General features: G+C 46.1%; 1 protein-coding gene across 4 annotated transcripts in view; it reads right to left on the bottom strand.

Annotated features, from left to right (window-relative positions):
* Nucleotides 1-4,249: 4,249 nt before the first annotated feature.
* LOC140392027 (nucleoside hydrolase-like) overlaps nucleotides 4,250-11,121 on the bottom strand; it is a 47,976-nt gene continuing 41,104 nt past the window's right edge. For all 4 annotated transcript variants that reach the window (XM_072477201.1, XM_072477202.1, XM_072477200.1 and 1 more), the window contains one exon: nucleotides 4,250-6,468. In XM_072477201.1, the coding sequence (XP_072333302.1) occupies nucleotides 6,121-6,468 (348 nt within the window). In that variant the 3' untranslated portion in view covers nucleotides 4,250-6,120. The remainder of the gene's footprint in view (nucleotides 6,469-11,121) is intronic.

Raw genomic sequence — 11,121 nt, 5'->3', positions numbered from 1 at the left:
TCAGTACAGGGATCCCCTGTGGTTGTTCCCCTTAGTAACAAGTATACCGCTTTGGATACTGTTGGGTTGGGTTGGGTTGGGTTGGGTTGGGGGGGGGGGGGACTTACCAGGGGTAAGCCATGGGGTGCAGGTCTCTGGCACAGAGTCTGTCCTGTTGCTCAGAAGGGAAGGGGGGAGAGGAGTAGAGCATTAGTCACTGGAGACTCCATAGTTAGGGGAATAGATAGGAGATTCTGTGGGAACGAGAGAGACTCGCGGTTGGTGTGTTGCCTCCCAGGTGCCAGGGTGCGTGATGTCTCGGATCGTGTTTTCGGGATCCTTCAGGGGGAGAGGGAACAACCCCAAGTCGTGGTCCACATAGGTACCAATGACATAGGTAGGAAAAGGGATAGGAATGTAAGGCAGGAATTCAGGGAGCTAGGGTGGAAACTTAGATCTAGGACAAACAGAGTTATTATCTCTGGGTTGTTACCCGTGCAACGTGATAGCGAGACGAGGAATAGGGAAAGAGAGGAGTTGAATGCGTGGCTACAGGGGTGGTGCAGGAGGGAGGGTTTCAGATTTCTGGATAATTGGGGCTCATTCTGGGATCGGTGGGACCTCTGCAAACGGGATGGTCTACACCTGGACCAGAGGGGTACCAATATCCTGGGGGGGAAATTTGCTAATGCTCTTCGGGAGGGTTTAAACTAGTTCAGCAGGGGCTTGGGAACTGAATTGTAGCTCCAGTATACAGGAGGTGGAGAGTAGTGAGGTCATGAGTAAGGTTTTAAAGTTGCAGGAGTGTACCGGCAGGCAGGAAGGTGGTTTAAAGTGTGTCTTCTTCAATGCCAGGAGCACCCGGAATAAGGTGGGTGAACTTGCGGCATGGGTTGGTACCTGGGACTTTGATGTTGTGGCCATTTCGGAGACATGGATAGAGCAGGGACAGGAATGGTTGTTGCAGGTGCTGGGGTTTAGATATTTCAGTAAGCTCAGGGAAGGTGGTAAAAGAGGGGGAGGGGTGACATTGTTAGTCAAGGACAGTATTACGGTGGCAGAAAGGACGTTTGATGAGGACTCGTCGATTGAGGTAGTATGGGCTGAGGTTAGAAACAGGAAAGGAGAGGTCACACTGTTAGGGGTTTTCTATAGGCCTCCGAAAAGTTCCAGAGATGTAGAGGAAAGGATTGCAAAGATGATTCTGGATAGGAGCGAAAGCAACAGGGTAGTTGTTATGGGGGACTTTCCAAATATTGACTGGAAACGCTGTAGTTCGAGTACTTTAGATGGGTCCGTTTTTGTCCAATGTGTGCAGGAGGGTTTCCTGACACAGTATGTAGATAGGCCAACGAGAGGCGAGGCCGTATTGGATTTGGTACTGGGTAATGAACCAGGACAGGTGTTAGATTTGGAGGTAGGTGAGCACTTTGGTGATAGTGACCACAATTCGATTACGTTTACTTTAGTGATGGAAAGGGATAGGTATATACCGCAGGGCAAGAGTTATATCTGGGGGAAAGGCAATTATGATGCGATGAGGTAAGACGTAGGATGCATCAGATGGAGAGGAAAACTGCAGGGGATGGGCACAATGGAAATGTGGAGCTTGTTCAAGGAACAGCTACTGCGTGTCCTTGATAAGTATGTACCTGTCAGGCAGGGAGGAAGTGGTCGAGCAAGGGAACCGTGGTTTACTAAGGCAGTCGAAACACTTGTCAAGAGGAAGAAGGAGGCTTATGTAAAGATGAGACATGAAGGTTCAGTAAGGGCGCTCGAGAGTTACAAGTTAGCTAGGAAGGACCTAAAGAGAGAGCTAAGAAGAGCCAGGAGGGGACATGAGAAGTCTTTGGCAGGTAGGATCAAGGATAACCCTGAAGCTTTCTATAGATATGTCAGGAATAAAAGAATGACTAGGGTAAGAGTAGGGCCAGTCAAGGACAGTAGTGTTAAGTTGTGCTTGGAATCCGAGGAGATAGGAGAGGTGCTAAATGAATATTTTGCGTCAGTATTCACACAGGAAAAAGACAATGTTGTTGAGGAGAATACTGAGATTCAGGCTACTAGACTAGAAGGGCTTGAGGTTCATAAGGAGGAGGTGTTAACAATTCTGGAAAGGGTGAACATAGATAAGTCCCCTGGGCCGGATGGGATTTATCCTAGGATTCTCTGGGAAGCTAGGGAGGAGATTGCTGAGCCTTTGGCTTTGATCTTTCAGTTATCTTTGTCAACAGGAATAGTGCCAGAAGACTGGAGGATAGCAAATGTTGTCCACTTGTTCAAGAAGGGGAGTAGAGACAACCCCGGTAACTATAGACCAGTGAGCCTTACTTCTGTTGTGGGCAAAATCTTGGAAAGATTTATAAGAGATAGTGTGTATAATCATCTGGAAAGGAATAATTTGATTAGAGATAGTCAACACGGTTTTGTGAAGGTTCGGTCGTGCCTCACAAGCCTTATTGAGTTCTTTGAGAAGGTGACCAAACAGGTGGATGAGGGTAAAGCAGTTGATGTGGTGTATATGGATTTCAGTAAAGCATTTGATAAGGTTCCCCACTGTAGGCTACTGCAGAAAATACGGAGGCATGGGATTCAAGGAGATTTAGCAGTTTGGATCAGAAATTGGCTAGCTGGAAGAAGACAAAGGGTGGTGGTTGATGGGAAGTGTTCAGACTGGAGTCCAGTTACTAGTGGTGTACCACAAGGATCTGTTTTGGGGCCACTGCTGTTTGTCATTTTTATAAATGTCCTGGAGGAGGGCGTAGAAGGATGGGTGAGTAAATTTGCAGATGACACTAAAGTCGGTGGAGTTGTGGACAGTGCGGAAGGATGTTACAAGTTACAGAGGGACATAGATAAGCTGCAGCGCTGGGCTGAGAGGTGGCAAATGGAGTTCAATGCAGAAAAGTGTGAGGTGATTCATTTTGGAAGGAATAACAGGAAGACAGAGTACTGGGCTAATGGTAAGATTCTTGGTGGTGTGGATGAGCAGAGAGATCTCGGTGTCCATGTACATAGATCCCTGAAAGTTGCCACCCAGGTTGAGAGGGTTGTTAAGAAGGTGTGTTAGCTTTTATTGGTAGAGGGATTGAGTTTCGGAGCCATGAGGTCATGTTGCAGCTGTACAAAACTCTGGTGAGGCCGCATTTGGAGTATTGCGTGCAATTCTGGTCGCCGCATTATAGGAAGGAAGTGGAAGCATTGGAAAGGGTGCAGAGGAGATTTACCAGAATGTTGCCTGGTATGGAGGGAAGATCTTATGAGGAAAGGCTGAGGGACTTGAGGCTGTTTTCGTTAGAGAGAAGAAGGTTAAGAGGTGACTTAACTAAGGCATACAAGATGATCAGAGGATTGAATAGGGTGGACAGTGAGAGCCTTTTTCCTCGGATGGTGCTGCCTAGTACGAGGGGACATAGCTTTAAATTGAGGGGAGATAGATATAGGACAGATGTCAGAGGTAGGTTCTTTACTCAGAGAGTAGTAAGGGTGTGGAATGCCCTGCCTGCAACTGTAGTGGACTCGCCAACACTAAGGGTATTCAAATGGTCATTGGATAGACATATGGACGATAAGGGAATAGTGTAAATGGGCTTTAGAGTGGTTTCACAGGTCGGCGCAACATCGAGGGCCAAAGGGCCTGTACTGCGCTGTAATGTTCTATGTTCCAGTTATAATGGGTAGGAAAATATGCACAGGTCATATTTTTACCTCGGTCTAGGCTTAAAGAATTAACTGTGCAGTTATTTTTAGACCCCACGATAGTGATATGTATAATGTAGGGAGTGTAAAGGCTTTACAAGATGATGTTCATGTAACTCAACACTAGATGGCACCACAGAGTAGTCATATAAATATACTGTGACTCCTGGGCTTTTGGGAGAAGGTGTTAGTGGCAGGTTAAGATATATTGTTCATTGTATTAGAGAGAGATTAGACATCATAGTTAGTTCTTATAGATTTCTGTGGCATAGATTTAATACTGTTATTTTCCTAACTATTACTTAGTAAGGTGTGCAATGCATTTAAAGTAGTGTAAATAAACTAGCTTTGTTTGAAATACGTAGCTTGATGTTCTTTGTTAGCACTACGACTTTTAACCATCTTGAGGGACTCAACAGCGAACATCACACCAACTTTTAAAAATTCCAGTAGCTATACTGTCTAGTGCAAACTTCAGCTGCTGACGGTTATCTGAACTAAGGAAGTAATTTTTGAATAAGCCTCAATGCACTGATTCAGGGCTAAATAGAAATAAATACACTTTAAACAGTTCAGTTGCATGCAACATTTATTTCCTATTGATTCGCAGAGTGTTTTTATCCATTGCAATGTAATGCTAAACACCAGATTCAATAAATCAACCACCACATTTGTAACGGTGTAATATATTTCTTTATGAGATTAAATGCAGACAGTTTCCATAACTATATTGGTTTTCACATAGGGTTCAGAGAACGTGAAAATTAAAGAAAGGAAATAGTTATGCAAAAGCATAATCAAGAGTTAGTTAACATCTTAATAATCAACAAAAACAGCTTCCATTTATATAGTGCCGTTAATATCGGAAAACATCTCAAGGCATTTAATGGAACATTGTCATCTGACATATGTGGCTATAATAGGACAGGTGATCAAAAGCTTGATCAAATGGACAGGATTTAAAATGAGGAGACAGAGAGATAGGGAGAGAATTGCAGAGTTTGGGAACAGGCAGCTGAAGGCAGGTCTGTAAATTATAGAGCGATGAAACTCCGTGTGCAAGAGACTAAAATTGAAGGCGTGCAGAAATCTCAAAAGGTTTCAGAACTCGGGAGAGATTTGAAAGCAAGGATAGGCATTCCAAAATTGTCGTGTTACTTGACCGGAAGCCAATATAGATCAGCAAGCATGGATGTGATGGATGAACTGCACTTGGCGGGAGTTAGAAAACGGGTATTGGAAGTTTGGTTGGCCTTCAGTTAATGGAAGGTGAAAGATGGGATGTTAACAGAGGAACATTGGAATAGTCAAGTTTAAAGGTCACAAAGGGGATGAATTAATCCTCAGCAGATGAACCGAGGCTGGGCAAACTCCGATGATAAAGGGTGGGATTTACCGGCAGTTTGCGCCGGTGGGAAATTCCGGTCCCACGCCGGCACACGTGTTTCCCGGCGGCAAACGGAAAATCCCATTGACAGCGGCGAGACTGGTAGATCCTACTGGCAGCCCGCCTCCCCCACAGAAAGACACACGGCGGGGTGGTCAGTAAATCCCGCCCCTAATATGCGACAAAAATATACATTTCAGTCAATTTTTCTTACCCCATGCATTTCATTTCTCGAAGGAAAGCTCTACTTAATAGTTCCCAGTTTGCAAAGATAATGAAATTACCCTCCATGATATTCAAATTTCTTATTTTCTCATTTTCCACTGCTTAATTTTATCATAGAAAAATACAGCACAGAACAGGCCCTTCGGCCCACGATGTTGTGCCGAACTTTTGTCCTAGATTAAGAACAATTTAATCTACATCCCATCATTCTACCGTAATCCATGTACCTATCCAATAGCCACTTGAAGGTTCCTAATGTTTCCGACTCAACTACTTCCACAGGCAGTGCATTCCATGCCCCCACTACTCTCTGGGTAAAGAACCTACCTCTGACATCCCCCCTATATCTTCCACCTTTCACCTTAAATTTATGTCCCCTTGTAATAGTTTGTTCCACCCGGGGAAAAAGTCTCTGACAGTCTACTCTATCTATTCCCCTGATCATCTTATAAACCTCTATCAAGTCGCCCCTCATCCTTCTCCATTCTGATGAGAAAAGGCCTTACCTTCAACCTTTCCTCGTAAGACCTACTCTCCATTCCAGGCAACATCCTGGTAAATCTCCTTTGCACCTTTTCCAAAGCTTCCACATCCTTCCTAAAATGAAACGACCAGAACTGCACACAGTACTCCAAATGTGGCCTTACCAAGGTTTTGTAGAGCTGCAGGTTATATAATAAGTGCTATTGAGAAGCTAAGATCTCCCATGCTGGATAATATTCGGAATATATGAGCATATTGTTTAAATTTGAATTAAATTTACCAGAATTAGCACTACATAAAAGGCACGTGGCACTTTCTCTTTTCTTTAATTTGAAGCCTGCAGCATCCTATTTCAGAGCATTCATCAACAACTGCTTAAACTTTTCCATGTCACATTTCAAAAAGACTGTAGCTTTATGCTTCAGTTTCAGTAAGTCGAGGGTATCCAGAACCATCATTCCTCTGGTCATCGTTCCATGTAGTTCCACGCTTACCCCATATTGCGCATCTTCAGTGACAACAGATTCATCAACTGCAGCAGCCATTGCATATGAATCACAGGACACAAACCCATGTCCAAAATGCAATTCCTTACTGCCTTGATCACCTTTGGTAAACTCAGCAGTAAGTGCAGTTATGTTCTTCATGAATCGAGCTTTCTCAGTATTTTGATTTATCCACTTCTGAAAGAAGTCCTAAAAGTAAAAAAGAATCTGATATAAAAACATAACATTTCTAGAATGAGAAGATTTTTCAGCCCACCTATCGACAATATTTGCATCTGTTCTGATGATGTCACCTTTGAAATTGGCATTTCTGACCGGTCTGCCTTTTTCCTTAACGGAGGTTCCGCCCCCACCCCCTGCTGCCCCGCGGTTGACCAGGGCATTCAACCAGGTTCGACTCAGTCCAAAGATTTGTAGGTTAGGTGGATTGGCCATGCTAAATTGCTCCTTAGTGGCCAAAACGTTAGGAACATAGGAATTAGGAGCAGAAGTAGGCAATTAGAACATAAAACATAGAACATTACAGCGCAGTACAGGCCATTCGGCCCTCGATGTTGCACCTACCTGTGAAACCACTCTAAAGCTCATCTACACTATTCCCTTATCGTCCATATGTCTATCCAATTACCATTTGAATGCCCTTAGTGTTGGCGAGTCCACTACTGTTGCAGGCAGGGCATTCCACACCCTTACTACTCTCTGAGTAAAGAACCTACCTCTGACAGCTGTCTTATATCTATCTCCCCTCAATTTAAAGGTATGTCTCCTCGTGCTAGACATCACCATCCGAGGAAAAAGGCTCTCACTGTCCACCCTATCCAATCCTCTGGTCATCTTGTATGCCTCAATTGAGTCACCTCTTAACCTTCTTCTCTCTAACGAAAACAGCCTCAAGTCCCTCAGCCTTTCCTCATAAGATCTTCCCTCCATAACCAGGCAACATTCTGGTAAATCTCCTCTGCTACCTTTCCAATGCTTCCATATCCTTCCTATAATGCGGCGACCAGAATTGCACGCAATACTCCAAATGGGGCCGCACCAGAGTTTTGTACAGCTGCAACATGACCTCATGGTTCCGAAACTCAATCTCTCTACCAATAAAAGCTAACACACCGTACGCCTTCTTAACAACCCTCTCAACCTGGGTGGCAACTTTCAGGGATCTATGTACATGGACACCGAGATCTCTCTGCTCATCCACACTGCCAAGAATCTTACCATTAGCACAGTACTCTGTCTTCCTGTTATTCCTTCCAAAATGAATCACCTCACACTTTTCTGCATTAAACTCCATTTGCCACCTCTCAGCCCAGCGCTGCAGCTTATCTATGTCCCTCTGTAACTTGTAACATCCTTCCGCACTGTCCACAACTCCACCGACTTTAGTGTCATCTGCAAATTTACTCACCCATCCTTCTACGCCCTCCTCCAGGTCATTTATAAAAATGACAAACAGCAGTGGCCCCAAAACAGATCCTTGTGGTACACCACTAGTAACTGGACTCCAGTCTGAACATTTCCCATCCCTTGTCTTCTTCCAGCTAGCCAATTTCTGATCCAAACTGCTAAATCACCCTGAATCCCATGCCTCAATATTTTCTGCAGTAGCCTACCATGGGGAACCTTATCAAACCTGCCATTCAATTAGATCATGGCTGATTTCTTCCTGGTCTCAAACTCATCTACCTGAGTTCCACAAATTCACCACCCTCTGTGAGAAGCAGTTCCCTCCTCAGCTCAGTTTTAAATCTGCCGCCTCGCAACCAATATCTGTGACCTCTCATTCTAGATTGCCCTACAAGAGGGAACATTTTAACTACGTTTAATCTATCAATCCTGTTTAGTATTTTATATACCTCATCCTCCCTCTGGAGTGGGGCGCAAACCTCGATCCCGGTGCCAGCGGGGGACCGGAGCATTTTCTTCTCCGACACTGGATTCTCTGCAACACCGGGAACTCTGCTACTAGTGGCAGGCGGAGGTATATCCAGTCCCAATTGTTTTTCCCAAGCCTGCAAGGTACGCACTGTACTAACACACGGTATCATAAAGCTTGTTAGTTTACTGTTTAGGCTCTGCAGCAATGAGGATGTTTTGACCAGGGAAATAGAGCAGTTAAGACGCAGGGTTGTCTTATTCAGGATAAAGCCTCCCTTCACATTTGAATGACTTTGAAGTAGTTAGCAGTGAAAGCACTTAACACTCTATGACATGGCCCAGGAGTTGTCAATCAAAGCTTGATGTATATAAACTTTGCAGATAGTTTCACAGCTGACTACTTTCAAGCATGGAGGGAGATGAATGGAACAATGCAGACAGCTGTTTTTTTGTGGAAGCTGTCAATCACAGCCTAGTAAAATCAATATCAAAGATAAATGAACGAATGGCTTGCAGATCAAAGATCTGAGGGTGTTTAAACCCAGCTGACTGGATTGCTCTTTCCAGGAATTGATAGATGCTGCTTCCTCTGCCTGAGCCAACAGGTGTATTACACAGGTGAGTTTTAAACCAGTGATTTTTTTCACTGCCTGTGCCTGGACTGCTCTCTTCTGGGGAGCTTCCAGACAGGGGTCTCTCTTTTGCGGGGGGGGGGGGGGGGGGGGGGGGGGGGGTGGGGGTTGGTGTCAATGGTGGGATGTTTCTTTAATTAGAGGGTCTCAGGAGGGGGGATGTCTTTAATTAGGAGGATTCTCCGGTCCCAGGCCCGTTAATAGGTTGAAAATGGGTCATTAGTGCTGGGTGCGAACCTCAGTCCTGCCTCCAGTGGGGCACGGGAGAATCTGGCGCCAATCCAGTTTTTCCCTGACATTGGATTTTCTACCGCATCAGGAATTCCGCTAACTGGGGTGGAGAATCCAGCACCCAATGTACCTCCACATGATCTTGAACATGAGGCATCATTAACCTTGTTAATTCACTGTTTAGGCTCCACACAAATCAGGATGTTTTTCCACTGGGGTAATAGAAGTGTTGAGATGCAGAGTTGGCTTATCCAGGTTAAAGGACTGGATTCTTCAGCCCCACCCGCCGCAAGATTGCCATGGGTGGTTCGCTGACCATGTAAAGGTCCATTTACCTTGGGCAGGAATTTCCGGTCGCCCGGCAGGCGTGGCCAGAGAATCCCGCCCAAAGTCTCTGAGTTGCAGATATTTTAAAAAGTCAAATTGTTGGCTTAGCTGCTTAAAGGATGACAAGGAAGCATTACTAACCGGGTCACTGTCTGTGTGGAGTTTGCACATTCTCCCCGTGCTTGCATGAAAGAGTGAGCCCAGAAATTCCAAGAAGATGTGAGCATGGTTCTAGATTACAACGAAACCGATAGAGCAATAGGACACTAAATGTAGGATAGCCCGAAGCACAAAAAAGTAGTCAGTCAATTCTAGTCTGACATTGATGAGGGGCTGAGAAAAAAGTAAAATCTCTATATCTCTGGGATGCGAAGTCCTGCACATGTCCAGTTATTCCACTTCCTCACACACCGAGGCCAGCACTCTAGGCTGCAGGGTGGAGGGGAGGAGGGATTTCTCGTAACCGGGAGCTTGCCCATCAAAGGGTTCAGATAACAATTAAAGTCTCTCCCACAAAAGAATTAACTAAGGCCAACTCCGCAATGTCCAAGAAAAAGTCCAAAAACCCTGTGCTGTACCTGCCCTGTGAATGATAAACTCTGGGGAGTAATTCGGTGGGCCACACACATTCATTAGTGAGACAGTATCTCCATGTACCCTTAACAGTCATATATCTGTCTCCGTTATCAGTCCCCTGCTGCTCATCAAGAAAGAAGCATAAAAGATTTCCCCCACCCATTCCTGCCTTAACTTTGTGCTCCTTAAGTGAGTCTAAGTGAGTCTCCTGTAACAGAGCTATGTCTACCTTCGCCGTAAGAAAAGAAATGCAAGGGAATTCTCAGTTCCTGAGACAAAGGCATGATTCTCCGGACCCGTCGCGCTCTCGCTCAACCGTAACGAGGCCAGTGAATAACGGGAGAGGCCAAAAGCGAGACCCGCGCCGGGCGCCAAACAGCTTGCAATGCAACCGACCCGTTCCCCTGAGCAAAATCGAGATCTCGCTGTAGCCTGGTGAGAAACCAATCATCACCACTTAAGCCCCATTTCCATACAATCAACAAGAGCCTCCTGTCATTCAGCGGCCTCCCCAGCAAGTGGTCACGCTGGCGCCGATTAGTACTTCCCTTGCAAAATGTGAATGTGGAAAGGCTTCTGTGAGGAGCCGAGGTGGTGAGTAGCCACCTTTGCCCACAGGCAAAGAGCCCGGGGGTGCTGGGCTTGCCACGGCAGTGCTCCGGGGGGGGAGGGAGAGGCGGGGGCGGGGGGGATGATCGGCTGAGGGTTGGGACCCTCCGCAGGGATGGGCCACCGCCTGAGGCACCACATGCCAATCCCTGGATCGTGTGCAACTGTTCCGGGGGCAACCCTTGTCCCTGCCTATCTGCCCCACCGATCACCCGTAACCCCCACCGACTGCTGAGGCTTCTGGCCATGCGGCTAAAGGCTATCGCAAATAGGAAATTGGCAATTGGGGTTAAGTGAGCACGTCACACATGCTAAGTGGATTCCAGTGCGTGGGCGGGCCATGTAGCATGTGGGAGTCATTGCTTAGCATCCCAATCACACCCTGATGCCTGGACACTGTGTTTGAACACTGCGGGAGGCAACACCACACACGCAGCAGCAACATCCGAACACCCAGGGGTTGGGACACAGCTTTGCGGACATGTACATGGTCGGAGGGTGGGTGAGCGCCACGGGGAGGGGGAGGTGCCTGGAGAGATGGGCATAGGGTCCGGAGGTCGGTCAACATTGCGGAAGAAAGTAACAGAGG

Source organism: Scyliorhinus torazame, chromosome 15 (assembly GCF_047496885.1).
Source record: "Scyliorhinus torazame isolate Kashiwa2021f chromosome 15, sScyTor2.1, whole genome shotgun sequence".
Classification (NCBI taxonomy): Eukaryota; Metazoa; Chordata; class Chondrichthyes; order Carcharhiniformes; family Scyliorhinidae; genus Scyliorhinus; species Scyliorhinus torazame.
This window is presented reverse-complemented; position numbering and strand designations above follow the sequence as displayed.